Raw genomic sequence first — 26,390 nt, forward strand, 5'->3', positions numbered from 1 at the left:
TCAGGATGAACAGGTGATTAATTTTGCATTATATTATGGCTTTCTTCAAAAAATCAATGCAATATCCGATAAATTATCCTTCGAAGAATGGCCTAAGTTAATGTTTGCATCTAACCCAGATAGTTTACAGGGGCATATTTACGTAAGTGAATTTAAAGGAGGCACTTAAAACGGTTAATAAGAAAATAAGGCCATAACAAGCAGAAGTAACGACGCAGATTTGGTTCTTTATATTACGAATTTACAGAGGTTATTTGTGGAAGTAGGTGCTCTTGGTTGCTGCTTGCCGCTGCTGCTTACAGAAGATTTAGAAGATGGACCGCATCAGCACACAAGGCCATTTCTGGCTTCGTACAAGCTTTTGTGCAAAGTTACAAGAGCCTTCTTAGAGTAATTTAGATATTGCACGGAATGAAGTAGAGAAGACCACTGATGCAGCTCTAAGCAATGCCGGATTTTGATATATGCTGATATGGAATAAAAGGAAAAGAGAAAAAAGTTCTAAAAAAAACTATATAATTGAGCTTTAAACAATTTAAGGAACATGGAATAATCATCAGTTATTCAACTATTTTTAACATTGTCGAATATACGAATGCTGGATCCAAAATGGAAATAAGTTTTGCTGTTTCACAGAAAAGCATATTATGTAGGGTAAATTGTAACAGTTGACGTCGGGTTGCCATTAATGGCTGTCAAATATGTTTTTTTTTTCCTCGATCATTATACTTCTAGTGGCTTTAGCATATCACGCACAAGTGAGGGACATGACAGGATAGATAGAAGCATTGTATACTAAATGGCATAAAATTAAGTAATTCTGCAGCTAGGCTTTCATCATATGGAGTGGAATAGAATTTTTTTTTTTTTTTTTTCATTATGATCAGGTTTTCCAATAGAATCTGCTCTTAGAACTCTTAAAATACCCAAAAAAGAAGGCATTGATTTTCAGGTTTTCAATTGAAAAATATAGGAACCAAAATTCATTGAATTCAACTTTTTTTTTTTTTTTTCATTATGATCAGGTTTTCCAATAGAATCTGCTCTTAGAACTCTTAAAATACCCAAAAAAGAAGGCATTTATTTTCAGGTTTTCAATTGAAAAATATAGGAACCAAAATTCATTGAATTCAACAACCATTTTCTTGTCCATCGACCTTGTTATAGAAAATTAATAAATATCCCAGATATTATGATGCAACATTTCTTATTTTCAATAGCACGAGTTCCTTAAACTTTATGAAAAGCTTCCGTATTTATTTTTCATTATTTTGGTTGATAAAAATAAAATGATTTTATTCCTGACGAACACAGGGGTAACGTTTTCCTCACCATGTAAAATGTTCTTTTTTCTTCCTTGAGACCTTAGATATTTTACAAAGTTGATACAAGGCCAACAAATGACTTGAATTACAGAGACATGTTAAGGAAGTTTAAATTTTCTATTTAAGTGGGTAAGAACACTGAAATTAGAAGACTAGACAAATGAAAGCAAACAAGGAAAAGGGCCACGGAAATGTGAACTGAATAGTATTCAGGATTCAGAATAAATAGAAACTCTAACACTACTATCTAGTTATCATCATTAACCTTATGCCAGTTATTTGAGTTTGAATTTAGAAATCCCCCACATTAATTCATGTTTTGCCGAACACTACACGGGATGTCAATACTATTGTGCTCAAGATTGCAAAACTTCTAATGAGGTTAGCTTTGATCAATCATTTTTACTTTTTATTCCTCGCATTAATTCCAATTATTCGCATTACTTATTCATAAAACACGATCATACAACAGATAGAGAAAGGAAGGCACATATTCATTACCCGAAAGCTGTAGCACTCCAAGATGCCACGTTATAAATAACTTTGCTACCATCCCAAGCTTTTCGAAGTCTGCTTTTTCTCTTTTTCCCAGAGAATGTTTTGCAAAGAGCTGTTAAACATTCATGAGAATTCTTGGTATCAGAACATTTCCATATCTAAATATTATAACTCAGGAATAAAATGTAGACTAACCTTCCTGAAGCTGATTTGGAGTCAATTCCTGCATAGTAATAAACACAAGTCACCATACCATGACACTGTCTAATGAGTCAATACCTTACAATGAAACAGTAGAGGTCTTGAAAATATAAAAAAGTTCTCAAAGATATAAATATAACAAAATTCCACAAAGCATTTAAGAAAATGTCTCCATGACAGCCAAGATTGAATTTACAATGTTCATCAATTTACAACTTCATGTTAATAAGCACTTTTCTTTATTTTATTTTATGAAAAGAAAAGTAAAGAAAATAATGAAACATAGAAACTTATTCCCACCCAAGGATCTACAGAACTTTCTGTGTTGTAAAGAAACTGTTCATGTTCAAAATAATGCGGAATAAAACAAATTTATTTTATTGACATGAGAGGAGATATAAATAACCCTTACATGAATCCTAAAACAGAAAAAAACAATAAAAAGAAAATAATATGAAAGAAAAAATATAAATATCTCCAATTAATCAATTCATCTTAATTATTTCGGAGATAAAGGAAACAATATAAAATATGAAAGCCTAAAAAGGAAAATGAATAACTTTAAGCCAAGGAAATAACTCCTAGTCTAACGAAATAAATATAAAATAGGAAATAAATAAAATAATTTATTCCTCATAACATCTCACAATAATAAATTATTTCATAATATAACTCCTAACACTATCCCTCAAGTTGAAACATGGAAACATAATTGAAAACAATGTTTAACTTGGATTTAAAAAAATCAATGGGCAAAAAGATCCTGAGAGGTAGAACTTGAAGTCTTCGTCCCGTACTACGATTGTCTTTGACTGCAGTTCCTACAGTGTCTGCAGGTAGGTGGAAGGCTACAGATAAGTTTGCAGAGGAGTTTGCAGGGAAGTAGACATTCAACAGAAAAAACTGACTTCAAGTTGGCTGTGGTTGTTTTTTACTACAATTTTTGCAGTGTCTATAGGTAGACGGAAGACTCCTACAGACAATGTTGCAGGAAAGTTTGCAGGGAAGAAAACAACTAAAAGGAAAAGCTGCAGAGTACGACCTGCAGAAAAGTAATCAGGAGGTAGGCATCGTTGTAGGAAAAGATTCTGAAGGAGGATGTGCTACAGGAAAAATTCAAGTGGATGGCCTGCTGCAGTGACAAAGTTCCAGAAGAAAGTCAGCTGCAGAAAAAGGTTCCGGAGGTCTACAACAGGGAAAGCTCCGGAAAAAACCTAATCTTCAATATCTGATTCAATGTTGTTAAGAGGGCTCTGAAAGCTAGAATTCAGTCTTCGACATGGACGATTGATCTTCAATATCTGATTCAATGTTGTTAAGAGGGCTCTGAAAGCTAGAATTCAGTCTTCGACATGGACGATTGATCTTCAATATCTGATTCAATGTTGTTAAGAGGGCTCTGAAAGCTAGAATTCAGTCTTCGACATGGAAGATTGCTGAGTCACCTATCCCATACATATATAGCACCATCCAATCCAGATGCAGAATATATCATAAAATGGCAAATAATTGCCAATACTTGGTATGGCCAATGCTAACCCAACATTTGTACAATCTAAAAACTCCTTTCTTGTCTGATGACTTTGTGGAAACATCAAAAGTTCCTTTGTACTGACAAACAATCAATAGAACAAACTGCATCAGCGCCAAATATTCCACAATGGGTGCATGATGGAGAACATTTGAACTCTGATAGCATTGTGTTAAGGCCAAGGGACAATAGAACAAACTGCATCAGCGCCAAATATTCCACGATGGGTGCATGATGGAGAACATTTGAACTCTAATAGCATTGTGTTAAGGCCAAGGGACGCGCACCGCTTCCAAAATCCTGTGGTGGATGATAACAATAAGCTCCTGTTGCCTGCGTCTATAGCCTCATCTTAGCGATGTCAAGAGGATTCACAGGGACAGCTGACCAACAGCTGAGAGGGAATGCTCACCAAAACTCATTTTAGAGTCCTTGGACGCCCAATGATTGAATTGGCATGAAGACAGCGAAGAGGTAGATGAAGAAGCATCAGACCAAGACACATTAGCCTCTCCATCAAAATCCACCCTAGATGCAGCATTCAACCACACAATGGAAGCCAGAGCGGTGAAGCCCAACAAGAAACTCAAGGAACCAAGGAAGTCGGACTAGTAGAAACCAGGAAGCCGGATTGCTGTAGAGAACTGGTGCCAAAAAATAGCGGGAATGACCTACAAGGAAGGCGGCTGGACAGCTACACCTCCAACGGTAAGGACATCAGAAAAATCAGGATGGCCGGACTGTTGGAAATCAGGAAGTTGTACTACTAAAAATCTACAGGAAATCAGGAAAGCCGAACTACTGAAAACCAGAAAACCAGAAAACCGGAAGCCACTGACGTAACCACACCCAACAAGAAAGCTATTGTGCTGAAAATCGCATTAGAAGGTGCCGATTTCCAAAGTTTTATCCTTGATGTAAGTATCCTTGATGTAAGTGCAAGGTTACTTCTGCTTTGTGTTGAATCCTTTGACAGAGCCAAAGAAGAGAAAGATCAAAACAGCAAATGCAAACATAAAGATCCCCACATACTTATACACAGTAAACAGGAAAGATGTAGCTCATTCGGAAACAACTCTAAATTTTGGCGCACTTGACAAAAAAGTTATGCTCGTTCGAGCCCTCTTCCTCCTCGAGAAGATATTCTCCTGTCCCATTCTTATTGTCCTCCGGCGATGCAGTTTGCCGGTCAGGCGTGAGCTAAACCTAAGAGACGAGCAGAAACTAAATTAGAACAAAGACAATCCCGATCACAGCTGCCGCCGAGATCAACATCTCCGTGAAGAGATCAGACACAATGGCTCCTCTCATTCTTTCCTCTTGGCAATGGGATTTCCACCAGAAAGAGATTTCCATTAGAAAGGGAAAAAAATGAGCAATGCTTGGCTTAGTGCAGGTGCAAGTGACATAGGCAAGTGCAATGGGATCGCAGGTCAAAAATCCCGCTCTGCTCAGGTCGCAACTCCCGCTCTATGCGGGTGACAGCTCCCGCTCTGCACCAGTCGGTCTATTCTTACTGTTCTAAAGGCCACCGAACCTCAAAATCGTGTGGGATAGGAGGATATGCAGGGATTTGTTGCGGCGGCGAGGGCCTCGAGGGAGAGAGTCCCTCCCTTCTTGCAAGGACAATGACAGGAAGGGAGTCCGGCGGTGCTCGAAGGACGAGACGACCAGTGGGTAAAGTACGAAATCTGGCTCTGATACAATGTTGAAGTTCAGAATAATGTGAAATAAAAAAGAATTTATTCATTGATTTGAAAGGAGGTACAAATAAACCTTACGTGAATCCTAGAAAAGGAAAGAAAATAAAAAGGAAATAATATGAAAAAAAAGATATAGTTCCTAATATCTTTAATTAATCAATTCATACTAATTATTTTGGAGATAAATGAAACAACATAAAATATGAAAGCCTAAAAAAGAAAAATGAATAAATCCAATCCAAAGAAATAAATATAAAATAGGAAAGAAAGTAACTCATAATATAAGGAAATAAATATAAAATAGGAATGCAAGAAAATAATTTATTCCTCATAACTTCTCATAGGAATAAATTATGTCCTAATATAACTTCTAACATAAACAATTCAGTTTCTTCAGCATAACAAAGAATTGTGAATGCTCAGCTCTCAAGAAGAGATTTCCAACTGAAATAACATATTCTGTGATGATATGCTAGTTGTCATAGGGTTTAAGATTTTAAGGTAATTAAATTATCAAATGGATTTAGATCATAGCAAAAACAATAGAATTCACAGAGCAAAGACCTCTAAATACACCGCCAAAAATGCTATCTTTAATGTAAACTCAGAAATCTGAGAAATTTAACCAATCAATGAAGAAATGATTGATTAAATTCAAAGGAAATAATAAGAAATTCAAACAATCAGTAAGAAAAAGGGAAACTTTTGTCACAGTAGAACATCTAGCTATATAAAAATTGAAACAAAACTAGAAATCTTCACTACCAAACACAGAAAAACCAGAGAGTAAAATTAAGGGAAAGAACTTGCCATCATCTAGAAGATCCAAGCCACACACCATTACAAAGAGATGATGTCTTAGAATCAGATAGTCACATTCATATCGCACTTGAAAGAATCTCAAATTCAATAGGCACATACAACATTGAAACTGAAATTTGAAATTTTAATGAATAAGAACTGAATAAAATTGCATGTAATGTGTATCTAATTAAAATCATATAGTCTCATAGGTGACGACCTCATGCAACAATTCAATTCAAAAACACATTACTTCTTGTATCTTCACCTAAACCATGGCGCTATTTTAAAATGAATATGGCAAAAGATAAGCCCAATTAATACTAAATAGAATGCTTCACCCTTCCATAAAATGGAATACCTAGTCAACAACAGGAACCAACATGCTATGATGACAACTTCAATATTGCTACAAGACAAAATAGCATCGCCCGTCTAAGGTGTCTTTAAATAACTTCCACATAGATAAGAGTAGATCATTAAATACTACAAAATTCAGTAAAAACAAACATCTTCCACCATTTCTTGCTTTGCTTCCATTTTTTCTTAACCCAGTCAATTCTCAAGTTTAAATTGTTATAACCTGGATTGGACCAGTCACTAGACTGGACCTCATGGCCCTTGCCGTACATTTCATGCAAACACCCTGAAGCAAGCCTCCCTTCATGTGAATCACTGACAACCACCTCCACCTCCCCAATCACGTAGATCATCTGATCTTTCCTGTACACCTCATGGCCTTCACAAAGTATAAAGAACAAGACGTAGGGCATGGTCTGACTACCCTTCTTCATAGTTACCTAAGCTGTCTCCTCCAATCAACATTCATCAACCTCCATCCACGCATTCTTCTTCCTTATTGCCCACTTCAGTATTCCCTTAACGATGTTATAGTTTCATTTCTCTGCACAATATGGTAAAAAAAGTCATCTTCTTAAATTTAGAAGAGTTTAATTATTGTGCAGTTATTTATTCTCTAGAATAGTAGTTTAGATTTTGTTAAGTTATAGTTGTTTTATGCATTTAATTATTTCAACCTTAGATTTAGGTTCTATTTTAATTTTATCTTAAGGTTAAATTACGTAGTTAGATAAAAAATTTTAGGGATCTATTTTATAATGGTTATGAATTTGACTGGATTCTAAGATAACCAAAGGTAAGTAGGTTGCATCTGTTTTATTTACTTAATAATTTTAATCTCTCTTTATGTGTTAATATCTGAGTATGAATTCATTTTATGTAGGACCTTTGAGATAAGATTACTTGGCATCATTAATAGTCATCAAATAAATTCAAAGTTCCAAACTATTATTGAGATAAATAATTATTATTTATTAAAAGAAAAATACATTATTCTTAATTAAAGGCATCATTATTGATTTTATAATAGGTTCCTAAATATTTATAGATTTTATTTCGGTCGTTGGTATTCTATCAGTTATTATGCAAATACCAAAAAACTTTAATTTTATATCGTAACGAGATTGTAAGTCGCACGGATTGTTTATCACATTGCTCACAGATTCTTGTATAATGAATGGATTATTATAGTTGTAGTATTTATTCATGCACGTTACTTACGGTAAATGTAATAAATTTTATTTCCAACCCTCATGTTTCGATATATAAATAAAGTCTATCATTCTGATAATCATACTTGGCCTACTACCTGCTTGTCATGCAGAATGCACATATCGATTATAATAATGTACAAGTTGATTTCATATTGATAGCAAAACATGCAATATAATAATTTGTACACAAGTATTAAGCCCTTTGATAATAGTTAACTGGACCAATGAATCCTCACAAAAGTTATTGGATTTTCAAGCGATTGGTGTCCATCTTTTCTCATTTCAGGGTGTTATATAAACTTAATTATATATGAATACATACATGCACAAAACATAAAAGTGCATGTTCACAGTTTATCATGCTCATGATCATAAATATAATTATACGGAAAACTATTAAAATATATGAAAATCTTTTACTAACATCATGTCACTGTAAACTTGACAACAATATAGAATCAATTACACTACTAGCTAGGGCTGTCAAAACAGCTCGTTGTTCACAAACAATTCGTCTTCTACTCATTAAAAAGTTCGTGTTTGATTCGTTCGCTAAGCAAAGGAGCAGAACATGAACAATTTTTTTTTGCACTCAATATATAAATGAGCCGAAAATAAACAAAGAATTATTCATTCGTGTTCGACTCATTTTGGTTCGAAATAATTCAATTGGCCACAATGCTACAAAGATTTATAATCAATTAAAATTATTAATTAAAAAATAGATGAAAAGATATTAATTATATCTAAATGATGTTTTAATACAAATAATAAGATTTAAATCTCAACTCAACCCTTAACATCCTGCGGCTATGTGACTAGGGTTGTCAAAACGGCTCTTTGTTCGTGAACGGCTCGTGTTCGACTCGCTAAGCAAACGAACTGAACGCGAACAATGAAATTTGTTAACGAGCCGAACACGAGCTGACACATATTCTTTATTTTGCTCATGTTAGTAGAATGGTAAAAGATTTTATAAATATAAAATTTTAGAGGGACTAATAAAGCATGTAGAGTCTTATTGAATTTATTTTAGCATATGATTTTGTTATTGCTAAATATTTATTTAAGAAAAAAAGAATTGATCACTCGTAAGAATTGATTTAATAAAACACAAATTCATAATTTTTATAAAAAAAATAGATCATCAAGATTGTAAAGATTGTGAAGTCATTCCAAGTGAAAATTTAAGTATTCAACATAAATTGTTAGTTCAAGATTTTAAGATGAAAACTATTAAATTATATGACAATCTTTTACTGACATTATGCCACTGTAAACTTAACAACAATATAACATCAATTACACTACTAACATAGTTACTCATATTATTATTTTGCTCATGTTGGTAGAGTGATAGAAGATTTTATAAATAATCATTGTGCCTAAGATTTTGGAGTAACTAATAAAAAATATAGTGTTATGTTGAATTTTATTTTAGTTTATATGTTTGTTATTGCTAAAACTTTATTAAGAAAAAAAGATGAGCAACTATTTCGTGTGTATCTTACGGGTGGTTTTAAAAAACCCCACGAATTAACTTGTTTATTATGTGTATGAATGTTGTTGTTCACCACATGATGTCATAGAAACACCGTCCTTCTTTCAAGCTACTGATTCAGAAAGAAGGCTTCATAACATGGATATGTATTTTTAAATACAATATCTCATCACCACACCAGTTCTTTACTCACAGTTAATTAGCCAAATAATCATGACAATTAGCATCCTACTATAACAAACTTGAAAATGTATGGTTTAATTGAACTGACATAAAAGCATCGTCATGTTTGTGAAGCAACTAAACTAAACAAGTAAAGTGCAAATCCTTCTGAACCCTCAACTCAAGCCTAATAAGCCCAATCTTTCACAAATACATCACCATCATTCTCAAAATCACATTTGTACAAGTCAATGTGAACTAATTACCACAGCCCCAGACAAAAACTCCAACCTAGAATTTGAGAATCTATCAAAATACACCAACCTACTACACCTCGTAAACTTACAAACCAATCCAGATTATACAAAAAAAAAAAAAGATCAAGAAAGCCAAAACAGAAAGAGCACCAAAGTTGAACATAATGATTGCAATAAAAACAATCTTATCAGGCAACTCGAGTTGAAACACAATATTAACGGAAACCAATCTCAAATAAAATATCTTCCGAATGAGTTGAATTGGTAATTAAGGAATGCAAGGGCAATGAAAGGGCAGTAAGAAATGCTGACTATTGGGTTAGAGGATCGGTCAGAGATTGGATTGAAGATAACGGTGGTAAGGTCGGAGACCAAGTTCACCACCTTCCTGTGCAGAGAAGAGGGCAAGTAGCCCATTGTTGATCATCTCCTGCCTAAAGAGGTGTGCGACGGCCATCAGATAGATTGATCACAGCTAATTTCTCACTCTCCTTTCCTTGTATCTCCTTCTGTCTGTCCTTCCGTTTAGAGAGGCCAGAGCGAGGGAGGTGAGAGTGAGACGCTAGGGCTCCGATCGAATGCGGATGAGACGCGAGGGCAATGGGGTAAAACACAAGCAAACGAACGCGGGTCGTAAGGTCGTCCTGCGGCCGCATTTATTAAACAATCGAAACCGTTGTTTCGCAAAACGCACCCCCAAACATTTTTATCAAACCGGACGACGGCGTTTCCGCGATTTTAATTCGCCCCAAACGGGCCTTTAGTTTCACTTGCATCGCTTTCCTAAAACAATTAAGCATATCCGACTAGTTTTGAATCAATGCATTTAAGGCTTTCAAAATCAAATAGAAGGCAGCGTAAAAAAAGTATTCTAAATTATTGATCCAACCAAAAATTCCTCAGGTGTTTCCTCCTACTGAATGTAGGAATATAATTTTGATCCTCGCAGAACTATAACTTACCTAGCCATGCTTCAATTGAATCATTTAATAGTTTTTTTTTTATTGATCTAATTAATATGTCCTGGTTCTAATTGACATAGGAATGTAATCACTTTGATGCCAAATTAATATAAAATATTAAAGACCTAAAATGTTCAATGCAATTGATGCAATAGACATAAATCACATAAAGATTTTAGGGTTCAAAAAGCAAAGACAGCAAAACACATTAAAACACGCTATCTTTTGATTCAGACTAGAAAATATGAAAATTTAATCAAACAATAAAATAAAGAACAATTAAATTAAAAAAATGATGAGAATTTCAAACCAAAAAAAAAATTTCGTGACCTAAACAAAAACATTGCCACAATCAAAAATACAATTGTAACAAATTTATTCAAAATTAGAATTGTTACATTGCCCAAAACAAAATGTTAAAGAAGAAATAGGTGACAGAAGAGAACGAGGAATTGTATAGCTTTTCGGCCTGACACTAATACAAAGTGATGATTTTTTCATAAAATTATTTAGCCTCACTTGAATGTACTTTAAAGAATCTCAAATCTAATAGACACACACAAGGCTGAAACTCAAATATAGAATTTATTAATATTACATGCCAAAAATAAATATTTATAATCATATTATCTCCCTTATAATTGCCATATGTATCGATTCAATTCAAAAACCCTTAGCTTCATGTATTTTCATGTAATCCATAGCAAAGTCTTAGCAAAATTGGAAAGGGATAAGCCCAAATAATACCATACAAAACTGAAATAAATTAAAAAGAAATTTAATTTAAAATATTGAAAATTTATTAGGAATAGTAGATATAATAATATTAGAAAATTTTAAGAAAACCCAAACTTTATTTCCAGTTCAAAATAGGTCTTTGATCACCTAGACATCATAATTGGCGTATTTTTCTATATTTTCCTCAAAATAGCACCTCAACACACACTTCAAACCCAACCATTCAAAAATGCATGCTGACAGAAAATAGTGTTAGACATGTAAGAGAGCCAAACACCGTTAACTTCCTGCTGAGTGGCCAAAGGTACATATAAGTTCAATATTCTGCACTTCGTGGTAAGCTTGAAAATCTAAATCGCAAAAAGGCTGGGATCTTCATTAACACAATGAGGCCAACATTCTTTATTGAGAAGTCTCTCCTGCATTCACTAAGGCAATACCCAAAAAAAAAAAAAAAAAATCAATTCTAACCTGAAGTTCTGGTAAATTACTGCGAAAAACATCAGTTACATCAGGGTAAAGTCGCCAAAAACTGTTAATCAGGGCTTTTGTCTAAAGTCCTTGATTAGCTTCAATACATTATTTCCTCTACCTGATCACAATTCTGCTGTCAGCCTGGATATAAAGCTTGATGTTGCTAAAATTCTTCAATTTGGCACAGTCCTCGCCTTAAAATCTTGTTTGAGACTTAAAGTGCTATTGCGTATTTTATTTAGGCTAAGACACCATATTAAATATACATGCTGTGACCCAATCTGCAACCTAGAGCCAAGGAGCTATGCTACCCAAAATTACAGAGCTAGATTAGGCTCTTCACCGAATGAAACATCTTGCTTCAGCTTTGAAAACTGTTATAGACCTCATTAAGGCCTTATATACAGCATTTGCATTAGGATTGTTCATCAACATTAAGCCAAGGAACCAAAAATCCACATAACTAGTTAAGGCTTTCTCTAAAACTTCTACCTAGGCACAAAAACTTTGATGAGTTAAAATTTTAAGTCAAAATTCGTCATGCCAATAACTCAACAAAAAAAGTACTGACATAACTAAGGTCCTAGCTGTCAATCTACAGCCAGGACCTTATGCTATCAAATTTTGCTAGCTATCAAATTTTGCTAAGCTAGCCAAGGCCCACACTACAAATAATAAGGCCCTCAACCATCACCTCTTTGGGAAGCACTTTGGATGAGGTAACTATGGTTGCTAATGATATATTCTTATAGTACAGACAAAGCTCTATGATAACTAAAGACTAATAACCAAAAAAACCTTAAACATTTAAATCATAGTTTGTTGACAGGGTTAACTACCATTTCAATGAACTTGTTTCTCAAGTCTTGCATTATCAGAAAGCATCCAGTATATTGAGCAGAGCGACTTCCTTCATCAAGGTGCTCTCATTGTTAAAAGGAATAATTAAATCACAGAGACTTACACCCATAGCAGAACATTAACTTAAATCTAAATAAATCATAACAAGAGTTAACAGAAATCATGGTTAACCACAGACTCAATCTACCTCAAGAGAAAAATTACTTTTTAGATCTAAAAAGCCTGAAATTCATTTGTTTTTCGTTATGTGATCATTATTTAATGTCAACTTAAATTTTTTTCAGCGAACGCAACAAGAACTGAGCTCAAAATTTTCACTATATTCAATAATAACTCTGCATAAAATAACCTTCAATGGAATGTACTAAAAAGGACATAAAAGTACCTAACATTAACTGGGGATAAGAGTAACTTACTTTAGAATCTTTCAATGAAAGAAGGTAAGCAGCCATGAAACATGCAATTCCATCCACTATCTCCTCTTGCCGAATAAGAACATAACTATCTTCATCTGATTCATTGTCAACAAGAATCTGTTTATCATCCCATAGATCATTTGAGGTCACCATATCCCAAGAAGCACTATCATCTGCAGAAATTTAACAAACACCTGTGGGTTAATATACTGGGTGGGAAAACAAACAGTAATGAATTTTAGCAAGAAATTCAGTTTATTAACCATGTACCAGAAACATCAGGACAAGCTGATATATCGATGCTCCCAAGCTTTTCAAGAAAGGCTGCTGATTCAACCCTGAACTTGACAAGATTGCATAGCTGCATATGAAAATGAACCAAAAGATCAATTAAGGTTTTCTTCTAAAATGAAATTAGGCACGGAAAATTGATGATTATGTCAGCAAAATGATTGCATAATCTTTTTTGTTAAGACTTTTTTTTCACACAATTGCCCAATTGCCTTTCAACCATCCTATGTCTGCAATGAAAAAGGGAACTACTCCGGTATGCTTAAAGAGTACTCTTGAAGCACAATTTTTTTTCCAATTACATGGAGCTGAAAGGCCATTATACTCATTTAGAGTTAAAATACTGATATGTTATGAATTAGATGAGAACATGAATTTATGTTAAGTACTTTTTTTACACTTTTATAGTACAAATTTTTCCCTAAAAAAGTACACAATTATTTGATGACAAGATGTTGACGATGAACTAATATATACCTCACATGAGAGTTAAAAAACATGTTCACGTGCTCATGTGTGCGAAGTGCTCTGCTAAAAATTAATCACATCCCTCAATCCACAACAGGAAAAAGCAATAGGATACCATAGTTCATAATTCTTGATAATCTTTTAGGCATAAATCGAGCATAAGAAAATAGGTCCCAATGGTCAGTTCAAATAATATGATCAATACTTCATTAGTTTCTCGGCATATCAAAAACAAGATCAAATGTAATTTTTATACAAATATTCTACTATATTTTGAGAAATTGTATGGTCTTGATTTCAATGAAATTAAATAAAAAAACCTTTTGGTAAAGGCTGTCGCCATTTTATTCTTTATCATGTTTAATAGATGGGCATTCATCCATAACAACTGATAACAAGTGAACATTAAGTTTTTTTTTCTTTCGATTGTCAAAAAGGCCACTCAAAAAATTAGAGTGGTTGAAAAAGGCTGAAGTCTTGAAAAAGAACCAGAAGCACCAAATGTTCTTGATGCAAGTTCTAATAAACAATGAGATTTAATAAGAAAAAGGTGCTTATGAACAGTTCACAAGCTTATGAGTCCCAAGTGTAAGAGAATGTCAAAGTCAACAAGCATAATGCTTCAAAACAAAAAATGCGTTAGTGAGTACCTAATAATATTACTACATTTGCAACAAAAATGTGAGGAAAAAACAAAATAGCAGTCCAAAGATTATTTAAGATATTCATGCGAATTTCAGAAAGTGCAGGTACGTTCCATCCCACAAATACTTGCAAGTATTAAGAAGAAAATGTAGAGGAAAAAAAAGCATATCAGCGTCTGATGCTCCAAAGTTAAAAAACTATTAGATAAGAGAAAACCATGACTTAACACGTTGACTCACATGCCAAAGAATAATGCAACATAAATCTCAAATACATGAATAAAAGCTTCAACTAGCAGCTAATGTTTGCATATCTTGGTAATCCTTGAACGATAACATATTTTGAACTAGCATGCTTCCATGGTCAGCAAACATTCAGTCCTTGCACAGTAAGGATTGTTGAGCTAACCTACTTTATCCTAGATACTCCATAAGGTCGAGAAGGGAGAGCTTTGAAAAACATAGTGCAATCTTCAGCTCATCTTGCAAGTTTCTAACAACACAGTTTATCACCTTCACTAATAAAAATGACATTTGTCAGATATAGCATGGCATATTTTGCATAACCATAACTTGTTCGAATTGCCCTCAAAATGAGCATTTGCAACTTAAGCCAACAATAACGGAGATATGAACTCCTTCAACTTTACACACAACGCTAGTCAAACCAGCAGTACTAAAACAAGAAAATTTTAAATTTTAATATTTACTGCTTCAAGATCCTATGCCCTTCATTTATTGCTTAAACTGTTATTTAATTCACATTTCCATATATATAGACTTACTCTATAACTGAATTTTCTTGTGTCCTCATAGCATGCTTCTTGTTTCCTTTTTGTTTTTCCTGTTAAAACTTCACAGGATCGTACTAAAGGCGGTGTGGATAAAAAAGCGTAGCAAGGACAAGTACAATCAAGTTGGAGGGTTGATTTTGGGATCAAAATAGAGAAACAGAGAACAAGAGTGGAGGAGATCAGGAGCTGAAACTAAGTGGCTGGGAAAGAGAATCCAAAAAGAAAATCGGTGTCCTTGTCTTCTTCACCCAAAAGCAGGAGGCTGAGCATGAGTAGAGAATCGAAGTCACAATCATCAGGACAAGCTAGTATCGTTAATAAGGTTGGATATTTATGCAATTTAGAGGAGAACCAAGTAAGATTGCTTTTTTGTCTTTTATGCAGTTGTTAGATTTATCCAAGATTTTGCAAAGAAACCTGAGATTAAAAACAGTGTTAGACATGTAAACTTGTGTAGGTGGCTGAATATTGGAAGAAATAAGAGCTACCTGCTTTCTCTCTGTAGGTGGCTGAATAGTGGAAGAAATAAGAGGTACCTCCTTTCATTTACATTTTGTGTTGTCAACTTTTTTTCTGCTGCTGTTACAAGTATGCAAATTGTTGCCAGTTAATTTTGGTTTACTAAACTAGTTTTGTGCAGGGTGCTCTTACGCCGGCAAGCTAACTTAGGTTGGATAGATCTGGATGAATTTTTTTTAGATATCTATATTCTTATTTTTTGTTTACTGTTTCACAGTTTATTTGGGTGTGAGTTGTTGCAAAATCTCTTAGGCATAATTTCTTGTTCAAAAGAAAATAATAAAAGTGAATTTAAATATATATTTGTCCACATTTTTTTAATGTTTATCTGAGTTTTGTAAATCCGCATAACGTTTGATTTTGTAAATGGAATACTGATCCATGGCTTTGTATCACACACTTGGAAATTCTAGTTACTTCATTGGAAAGATTTTGTAGTATTGAACTAATTAATGTCATAGAGATGTCTAGAGGTTTACAAGAACGAGGGATTCTAAGATTAAAATTGAGACATAAGATTTTGTAGAATTGAACTACTTAATATCATAGAGATGTCTAGAGGTTTACAAGAACGAGGGATTCTAAGATTAAAATTGAGACATTTAATAGTAAGACAATTCTCAATCCGAAGGAAACAAATGAAAGTCACTCTTTCTATATTAAAGTAGTTGCCAAGGTTCTTTAAATGCACATGAAAAAGCAAAAAAGTATGAAGTTGGCATATTGTACGTTAGTGCTGGCATTTGAGCAACAAGGAACTCCAGAAGCTGATAATGAAACACAGCTATAGAAAACATGATTAAAATAAAAAAAAATGCATATGATCAAAATTTGCAAAATGGAATTCACAAAAACAAAAAATTATCTGGGTTTAAGATATTTAAAGGGAAGAACCAAGATAATTCGGCACACACACAAATAAAAGAAGAATTGGTAGAGTCAACAACAAGAGTGCTTACATGAAAAACTCGAAAGAGTAAAAACCATGCGACATAACCCAGTAGAAATGATTCCACTATATCAATGTATATTATAAGATTTTACCAGCACATGAATAGTCAGTCGGATGCAATATTACATAAGTAGGGGTTATCAGTGTTACTTCCACTAGGAGAGTGGCAAAATAAATTAAAGAAGTGGTCGCGACTCAGCTACTCCGAATGAAAACCGAAGGTAACGTCATGCACCAGAAAGTTTGATGTCAGCATCGTCGACAACAGCGGCCCAACGATAGTGATCTGACAGCAGTGACGGTGGTGGTCGGGCAACAATAGCAGCAGTCAGATAGCGGTGGTCTGACGACGAAGATGGTGGTGGACAGATAATAGTGGTTCAACAATGATGATAGTGGTGGTAGAGCAACGATGGTCCTGTGATGGTGACGGTATGATAGCGTTGGTTCAACGACGGCGACGACTATGGTTGTCGGGCAACGACAGTCTAGCGACAGCGACCCGATGGTGGTGGTCTGACAACGATGACGGTGGTGGTTGGGCAATGATGGTTCGGAGGCCAGACAGCTGTGGTTTGTTGGCGATGATAGTAGTGGTCAGACGGCGACCCGACGGTGGTGGTCTGGCGGTGATGATAGTCATGACAGGGCAATGGTGGTCTGACGGCATCGACGACCAGATGATGGTGGTTTAGCTGTGAAGATGGTGGTGGTCGAACCACAAACCGACTAGACCTCACTAAAAATGAGGTCAACAGGTGGTTGAGCAACGATAGTTCTGCAGTGGCGGCAACGGCCAGACGATGAAGGTCTTATAGTGATGATGGTGGTCCGTCCAGACGACGAGCCCTTAAGAGCTTGGAGCTACTTCAACTTTCTCATCCAGGTCCAAGTCCCCCCTTTCATGAAGAGAGTGAGAGCCTATTTATAGATTTGGTAAGTAGCATCCTCCATAAATATTGCATAAATTTGGATCACTCCATTGGCACCTTTCATTAAATGAGGTTTTATGAGTATTTAGGTGTCTTAATAATGTCATAATTAAAATATTTTGGGCCCGTTAGATTTGTCTTGTCAAGATGCTCGGTTTGGCTATAAACTTGTCAGATTTGGAAAACATTTGGTCTCCTAGAATATATCTCAAAGCTTTTTATTAATGTCAGTTAGCTCATCTTATCAAGATACTTTATTTGAATAAGAGTTTAGGTAATTCCTAATTTGATTTTTGAAGCTCTTAGTCCAAATGTGTATTAAAATTCATGCCCGTCTCAGATAATTTTTAAGAGAATATATCGATATAGATAATTTCAATAAGATTGCATAGATAAAAAAAACCTTGTGGTTAAGGTTGATGACGTTCAAGCTATTATTATTTTGAATTTGGTACCTACGTCTTATGCCCATTTTGTTGAGAGTATGAAATATAACTTAGACGCCTTGTCGTTTGAAGAGGTTGGTTTAGACCACTTTGAAATCCATCATAAAAAAAAAAATTTGAAACTAAAGTTTGAAAAACAATTTGAAGGAACTCTAAGTTTGAATGTTAGAGATTGACTAGAGAAGAAAGAAAAAAAATCTATACTAAATTATAACAGCTATCCTTAACCATTGTTACTTATTATTTGCTCTTATTCTCTGATTATATATTTCCTATTTTATCTTATTCTATTTTATTTTCTATCCAAGTTGTTCTATTTTGTTTTCATCTTTTTCTTTTATTATGTGTATTGTAATTGTGTTTACATACCACTCCTATCAAAAATAATTATGCAATTATATTTCAGATTTCAACATGATATTGAAGCTGACATAAGAGGTATACATGTCTCTCCCTCCGGGTTTTGAGTCTACAACATCCAGAGGATACGTGTATAGGCTACGAAAGGCCCTCTATGGGCTAAAACATTCCCCAAAAGCCTGGTTCGACAAATTCACAAAGGTGGTCATGGGTCATGATTTTACTCAGGCTCAGTCGGATCACACATGGCATTCCTCCAATGGTCAGGTAGCTATCCTTATTATCAATATTAATGAAATTGTTCTTACAAATAACGATCTCCCTGAATTGGAGTCCTTAAAAAGATTCTTTCTTCGTCCTTTGAGATAAAAGACTTGGGATCTCTCCAATATTTCTTAGTCATGGAACCAGCTCGGTTGTCTTGGGGAATTTTTCTGTCTCAGCGCAAATATGTAATTGATCTCTTGATAGAGAATAATTTTTTTTTGTGCAAACCCATTGTTGTTCCTTAGGATCCTAATAAAAATTATCTAAAATTCTCAATGTTGTGTCTATCAATAAGACTCATTACCAGAGTCTTGTGATAAAACTAATCTACCTCGTTCATACTCCGACATGTCACTCAGTCGGAATATTGAGTAAATTCATGCATGACCCCTACGAGCACCACATCCAAGCTATCCATCAAATTCTTCACTACTTAAAAGGTACACCGAACTCAAGTTTGTTTTTCTCCGATCACACCTCTAGGTCAATTGTGGTGTATACAAATGTTGATTGAGTTGAATCAATTCATGATCGACGTTCCACCTCGGGGTATTGTTTATTTGTATGGGGCAGTCTTGTCACATGGAAAAGAAAGAAACAGTCTGTGGTTGCCCAAACCAAGCTGAAGCTGAATTTCGATTCATCTCCTTAGGAATTTGTGAAACTCACTGGCTACGCATCATGTTCCACGAATTTCGATATCAACCTCCGTCCCGGTACAACTATTTTGTGATAATAAGGCTACAATCAGCATTTCTCACAATTCAGTTCAACATGATCGTATCAAGCATGTGGAGATAGACAAACACTTCATTAAAGAAAAGATTGAGTCTGAGGGGATTTGTGTTCCATATCTGTCCTCCAGTGATCGACTAGCAACATCCTCACCAAGAATTTGTCTCGTCGTTTGTTCGATTACTTAAAGTCCAAGTTGAACATGACTGGCATCTATGCTTCAACTTGAAGGGCAGTATTAGATTATAACGGCTATACATAGCCCTTATTACTTATTATTTGTTCTTATTCTCTGATTATGTATTTCTTATTTGTTTTATTTTGTTTTGTTTTCTTTCCAAGTTGTTTTACTTATAAGATTGCAATCAGCATTGCTCACTATCTTGTCCAGCATAATCGAACCAAACAAGAGGAGATCGACACACACTTCATTAAGGAAAAGATTGAGTCTAGAGAGATTTGCGCTCCATATGTACCCTTCAGTGATCAACTAGCAGACATCCTCAACAAGAATCTACCTTGCTCTTTATTCAATAACTTCAAGTCCAAATTGAACATGGTTGACATTCATGCTTCAACTTGAGGGGCAATATTAGATTATAACGACCATCTATATCCATTAATACTTATTTTTTGCTCTTATTCCCTGATTATGCATTTCCTATTTTAGTTTATTCAGTTTTATTTTTTTTTCCAAGTTCTTTTATTTTATTTTATTTTATCTCTTCCTTTTATTATGTCTATTGTAATTGGGTTTAAATACCCCTCCTCCTATTAATATTAATTGTGTTGGTCTATTCCTAATTTCAACATTCTAATCAAACAATAAATCTAATGCCAAATTCAAAATTTTTCTGTTATAAGAAAGGGCGTCACGAGAAAAAATGTCTTGAATAAAACAAGAGAGAGAAAAGGGTGTCAAATATTATGAGTTTTCGCATATGCTAATGATTATAATAACGATAATTGGGTAATGAACTCAAATTATTCATTTTATATAACTGTTAATAGGCTGTTGTTGGAATTATATAGGTAATTTGAGGGTGGGAAAGTTATTATAAGAGATTATGTTATGTGTAAAGACACTGAGATCTAAACTTCTAATATCAAGATGAAAGATGGAAAACGCAGGAGTTTGGGACTCTTACTAAAGTCAAACATATACCATAACTCAAAAGAAACCCATTGTCTCTCAACACTTCAGATCTATCAAGTTGCACTTTTAGAGATAGATTGAAATTTTAAGAGTAATCAAAGGTTCAATTGTAATTAAGGAAAACAAGTTGATACTTCATATGTTAAGTGAGATAAATAACAAACGAATTTAGCACATGCAACAAGATCATATTAGTTTAAAGGAGATGTTCTTCGCAAACAAGAAATCTTTAATATAGTCAATGTAGATTAGAGATTTCTAAGACTGGTATATTTGGGAAACATACTGATAAAGTTTAGGGTAGGGTAGCAAAATATCAAAAAGACTGTTAATTCATTAAAAAAAAAAAGATTTAAAACTGTTAATTGCATACTTTTTCATATTTGGAGACCCGCTACTACTCCACCTGATAGTAGAGGAAGATCATTATTTCCTTTATTAATAATTTCCCAAAAAAAATAAAAATTTATGTATCGAAACATAAATATGAGCCTTTTAAACATTCAAACAACGGAAATTTATGTTGATAATTAGAATAGGAAAAATATTAAAAGTTTATGGATAAATGATGGGTTAGAGTATCAAAATAATGAGTTTAATGGTTAGAAAGACAGTGGAATACTTTGACAAAAGATAAATCGAATCCAAAATAGAATAAAATTGCTAAAAGGATGAATAATTTTTTTTTAACGCATTTTATCATTCACAAAAATAGATGAGCATTTTTTAGAGCGAAGTAGTTATTTAGTGAATAGAAGTTCATCTACAGCTTTTTATCTCAAAACTCCAAAGAAAATATGAACAAGAAAAAAGGCAGACTGTATAGCAATGTAAAATTTTTGTCTGTATGATTATGTTCATATGAATCAAGAAAAGTTGAAACCACAATCTAAAAGAGACATATAGATGGAGTCAGAGCATAGATGTTGGCTTACAGATGAAAAAGGATCCAAGTATTACTATCAGTGATGTGATCTCCAATGAGAAAACAAAATTTATTCGGCAAAATACACAAAAGGACTAAGATACCACAGTCAAAACAAAAAATGTAATGAAATTACAAAAGAGCAGAGATATAGAATATATGCAAATGGAGATGATAATAGAAAAGGATAATATTCATGGTTATTAAGACAAAGATGCTATGCACGAAAATCGCATTATTTTTGAGAAATTATAATCTGGAGAGATCCATCAAAAATGAGTATAAAAGCACCTAAACAACTAGGTTTTATTGATTTAACTACATGTGTTATTATTAACACTGAACAATTGCAAAAGGATGAGCCGAGGTCATATAGAGAAATAATGAACAATGAACTTGCTATGAATGAAACAAATGAAACATTGGAAAAGAAGACAGCTTGCGAACCATGAATGAAGCATCAAAAAAAGAGAACTGTAGGCTACATGTGGATATTCAAAAGAAAATATAATATGCTAGATTTTAAGCATGCAAGATTCAAGGCAAAAATAGTGTGATGCAGGGCTTATGAACCAGCCAACTGAACGGACTGGTAAGAATACCGGCTGCAGCCTGTCTAGGATGGTAGGTTTAGGTCCCTACTAAACTTAGTGGCATTTAGAAGGGGCGGCACTGCTTCCAACCCCTTCCCTCTATTCCTTTTTGTTTCCCACCTGATGGGAGCCTATTTATGTGCTTCTTTACTAGATTAGGATTAGGTTTTGTATGATTTCCCTTTTCAGATTCTGTGTAGAGTCTTCTTTTCTCTTGCTAGGGTTGTATCAGAAGACAGGTGGTGCTCCGGCTGCATCCTGCTCCGAGAGCGTGTTGTATCCTCTACGATTTCCTTCTTACCACTCCCCATTCTCTCCCTTAGCTTTCGGCCAACCCCTACTCCTCCTTGTTTGCCCCAGCCAACCCCTTACATAAAGCCAGCCTTGCTGTCCAGTCCATCCAGCCACCACCCAGCACACTGCCCCTTCCTTTCATGCAGCCTCCCTTGCCGTCCAACTCTTCCAGCCCTCAAATAGCCTACTGAGCCCGTTCCCAACCTACCATACAGTGATCAGCCCTCTTCACAATCACCTTACCACATACAAGCATCACCATCCAAGCCATTCCTTTCTCTCCACTCCTAGCCACCGACCACCAAAGCATCTACTTTTCCAACACCAATTCCACATTCCCATACCACTACTACTCTCAACCACCTCGCCAACAACATCCACCACCCTCGGATCTTCTAGTAGACCGATGTTGTCGTGATTTATTTCTATTTTGAGGCGTGTTTGTAACTCTAATTCATTTGCTTAATAAAATTGCTTCAATTTCCGCTGATTTGACTAGTTCCAGTATCTTTTGATATTAGAGGTAATCTAACTCTAGTCCTAACTTAGGGTTTCCTAGCATCTGTCATAAACAAAAAAATTTCTCTCCTACCACCAAATACCATTTCCCCTTCCACAAATCTCAAACAATAATCATGCCGCCTAAAAGACATATGTCCAAGCATACCCGGGAAGAGATTAAGCAAGATATCTGCTGACTTCACTGGAGATTGGCAGACATTGAGGATGACACCTTGGAGGGACTTAACCCTTGATGGTGACAAAGAAAGCCGAAGAGGAGATCCATATGGAGGATGTCAGTGATGAAGATGAACAGCCACGGCATTTTGGAATCCAATATCAAAGGAGGCCTAGAAAGAAGACATCATTTGGAGGACACGGAGACTTCAAAATAAATGTGGATTTGCAAAGAAAGAGGAAAACTAAAGACAGTGATAAGATCACCAAGTGGGAAAAGATGAAGAAAACGATGCAAAGGCAATACATCCCACTCCATTACCACCGGTATATGTTTCTGATACTCTGTCATTTGCAACAGAGGGATCTTTCAGTAAAGGAGTTATGCCACAGTTTGATCAATTGCAGATGAGGTGTGATTTGGTAGAGCCAGAGGAGCAAACCATAGCCTGTTATCTGGGGGGCTTGAAGCCCACTATCAGCAACGTGGTGCAGCTGCAACCTTATTCATTACTGGGAGATGTCCAGACCTTAGCATTGAAAGTGAATTGAAAGTGAAAAGGTAGTAGAAATAAAGCGAGCAAACACCACCAATCAGGCAGTCACCCACAGTTAGAGACACCAACAAAACCACTCCTCAGGGACTTGAAAAAGCTACTTCAAATAAGGATAAAGCCGCCCCAATGAGAAGAGTAGCACGCAGCTAAAGTCCCCGTCAGAAAATGTTTCAAATGTCACGAATTTGGGCAGATTGCCTCCAGCTGCCAATTGAGCCGTCTCTTTTACCGAACAGGGCATTGTGAATGAGGTTATCGTTGAGGAGAAAGTTTGAGGAGCAAGGTAAAGTGTACTATTTGACACCAAATGAAGGAGAGGCACTTGTGGCTCGACGGATCTTACAGGCTGAAGAAACGAGAGATCCGCAGTAGCTTCGCCATAATATTTTATGCACCCACTGCAGGGTAAATGGAAAGGTATGCAGTATCATCATTGATGGGGGGAGCAGTAAGAATTTAGCATCCACAAGATGGTAGAAAAGTTGGGCCTCCTGACACAGAGGAATTCCAAGTTGTACTCACTGGTGTGGCTGAAGAAGGAGAGTCGGGTCAGCATTGATCGGAGATGCCTAGTGGAGTTTTTTATGAGGAGTCAGCTGAAGAACTAGGTTTGGTTCGACGTGGTCCCCATGAATGTCTACCACCTTTTGTTGGGGGGACCATGGCAATTCGACCGTAGAACTCGGCATGGCGGACTTAGAAACACTACACCTTCACCAAAGAGGGGAAGCACATCATCCTACTTCATTTGACAAAGTCTAAGAGCACAGAAGTCATTGCCATCCGAGCAGCTTCAATGGGATCAGTTTTGGTGACGGCAAAGGATGATGGAACTGAGACACCAAAGGCACTACATGGAGCATTTCAGGATAAACATGGGACAGTCACTACATGAAGCATTTCAGCATTTTCAAAGCTAGTTTTGTGTAAGTCTTTTGCAAGTTAACTCTGGTAAAAAAGATCAGGATAAACATTTTTTAGGTCTCTCTATCATTGTTTACAGTTTAACACAGTTTATTTGGGTGCGGGTTGTTACAAGCATTCTTAGGAATAATTTCTTGTTCAAAAGAAAGTTATTACAGCGGATTTAAGCGTTTAACTCAGTTTTTTAGTGATTGTCTGAGTTCTGAAAATCTGCATTATGTTTATTGTCGTATATTGTATATTGTTACATAGCTTCGTATTGGATACCCTTGGAAGGCCTTGTTAATTCATTGGAGTAATTCTGTACTTTTTAAAATGACGTATAATAAAAAATTGATCCACCCATACTTGATAAATTCAAAAAACAACCCAGCATCGATAAGGCGGCAGATAGAACCGAGACAAGTATCAATACAATTTAACCATCGTCAAATAAAAGATGGCAGTTTCAGATTAATCAAAACGGAAAAATCGTATTAGCAACAACAAAAAAAATCCAGCTCTCACCTCATCAGCCTCGTTATCGAGTGCAGATGAAGAGACCGACGGATTACTTTCCCCCTCCCTCCCCGTGTCCTCTTCAGCAAGGTACCCGTCATCTTCAGACATTTGGAGCTGCTCGAGAGCCCTATGGCACTGCTCCAGCACCACCTCCAGCGTCCTCCTTCGAACCCTGATCTCCTCCGCCGAGCCGACCGCAGGAAACGTATTCCTAGATGAGGCTTTCGTAACCTGTTCCGCAGTTCCCATGTTGGCCAGACGCTAACGAAAAGTACGAATTGAGGAGAGGGAAAAGTGGAAAACTAGGGTTTCTGTCGGAGACGGTATTGAGGTGAAATCCCCGACGAGTAGATTACTCGGATCATCGAGGTCACGTTAGAGCTATAATTATTGTTTCGAGTTTGGATTTGTATAATTATAAGTCATTTATGTTGGATTCGAACTTTCATGGACTAATCAAATTTGGTTTGTTTATAACTTTTTTTTATTGTTTGAACTTGTTTTGCACTTAGATTTATTTATGAAGTGAATGTGTATTTAAAAGGACTAATAAATGAACTAAAAATTAAAATAAAATTTTAAATTTTCATATAAAAAATTTAATAAATAATTTTGCAATTTCAATTGGATCCGTTAAATTTATTTATTTACTAATTTAAACAACTATATGAAGTATTAATCGAGTTGAGTTCAAGTTGTTCATTGAGTGCATTAGTTCATTTACAACCCTAAGCTAATTTGACCGAACATGATCAAGCTTTAATCGAGACGAGTTCAAGTTGTTCATTGAGTGCATTAGTTTATTTACAACCCTAATCACACTCCATCTAGCAGGGCTTGTTCAACGAAGAGTGCAATGAATAATGAATGCACTTGCTCCAAGGTGTGAACACGAGCGAGCTTGGACTTAGCTCGTGTTCGACAAGTTAAAAAATATTATTGTTCGTGTTTGGCTAATTTATATTTCGAACACAGCAAAAATTTTTCTTATTTGGCTTGTTTGCTTAACAAGCTGAGCACGAGATATTCACAAACACTGAGTCATTTTGACAACTCTTCTCACGTAAACATAAAATGTTAAGAATAAGGGTGATATTCAAATTTTTTATTTATATTAAAATATCATTTAAATATCATTTAATATATTTTTATTCTAATTTTTAGTTAATTATTTTAATTGAATATCTTTATAGATAATTAACTTATTTAAGGCTCCATTTGGGACAGCTTGTGTGTTTCACGATAAACTGATTATTCTGAAACGCGGCCCGCGTTTAGTGTAGAAACTCAAACACAGTTTCGAATAAGCTGACGAGACGCACGAACTAAACGGTACGGCGGGGGTTTTAA

General features: G+C 35.2%; 1 protein-coding gene across 2 annotated transcripts; it reads right to left on the minus strand.

Moving 5' to 3' along the window:
* Nucleotides 1-53: 53 nt before the first annotated feature.
* LOC110027865 lies at nt 54-25,420 on the minus strand. Of its 2 annotated transcripts, none has more exons than XM_020729480.1 (6): nt 25,047-25,420; nt 13,275-13,365; nt 13,005-13,177; nt 2,019-2,046; nt 1,827-1,935; nt 54-467 (listed from the first exon to the last, which is right to left on the minus strand). In XM_020729480.1, the coding sequence occupies exons 1-6, from the start codon at nt 25,287-25,289 to the stop codon at nt 386-388; spliced, it is 726 nt and encodes a 241-aa protein (XP_020585139.1). In that variant the 5' UTR covers nt 25,290-25,420; the 3' UTR covers nt 54-385. The 2 variants fall into 2 exon arrangements, with proteins under 2 accessions (XP_020585139.1, XP_020585138.1); XM_020729479.1 differs by having other exon boundaries at nt 13,005-13,186.
* Between the last annotated feature and the right edge of the window lie 970 nt (nt 25,421-26,390).

Source organism: Phalaenopsis equestris, unplaced genomic scaffold (genome assembly GCF_001263595.1).
Source record: "Phalaenopsis equestris unplaced genomic scaffold, ASM126359v1 Scaffold000455, whole genome shotgun sequence".
In the NCBI taxonomy this organism is placed as follows: domain Eukaryota; kingdom Viridiplantae; phylum Streptophyta; class Magnoliopsida; order Asparagales; family Orchidaceae; genus Phalaenopsis; species Phalaenopsis equestris.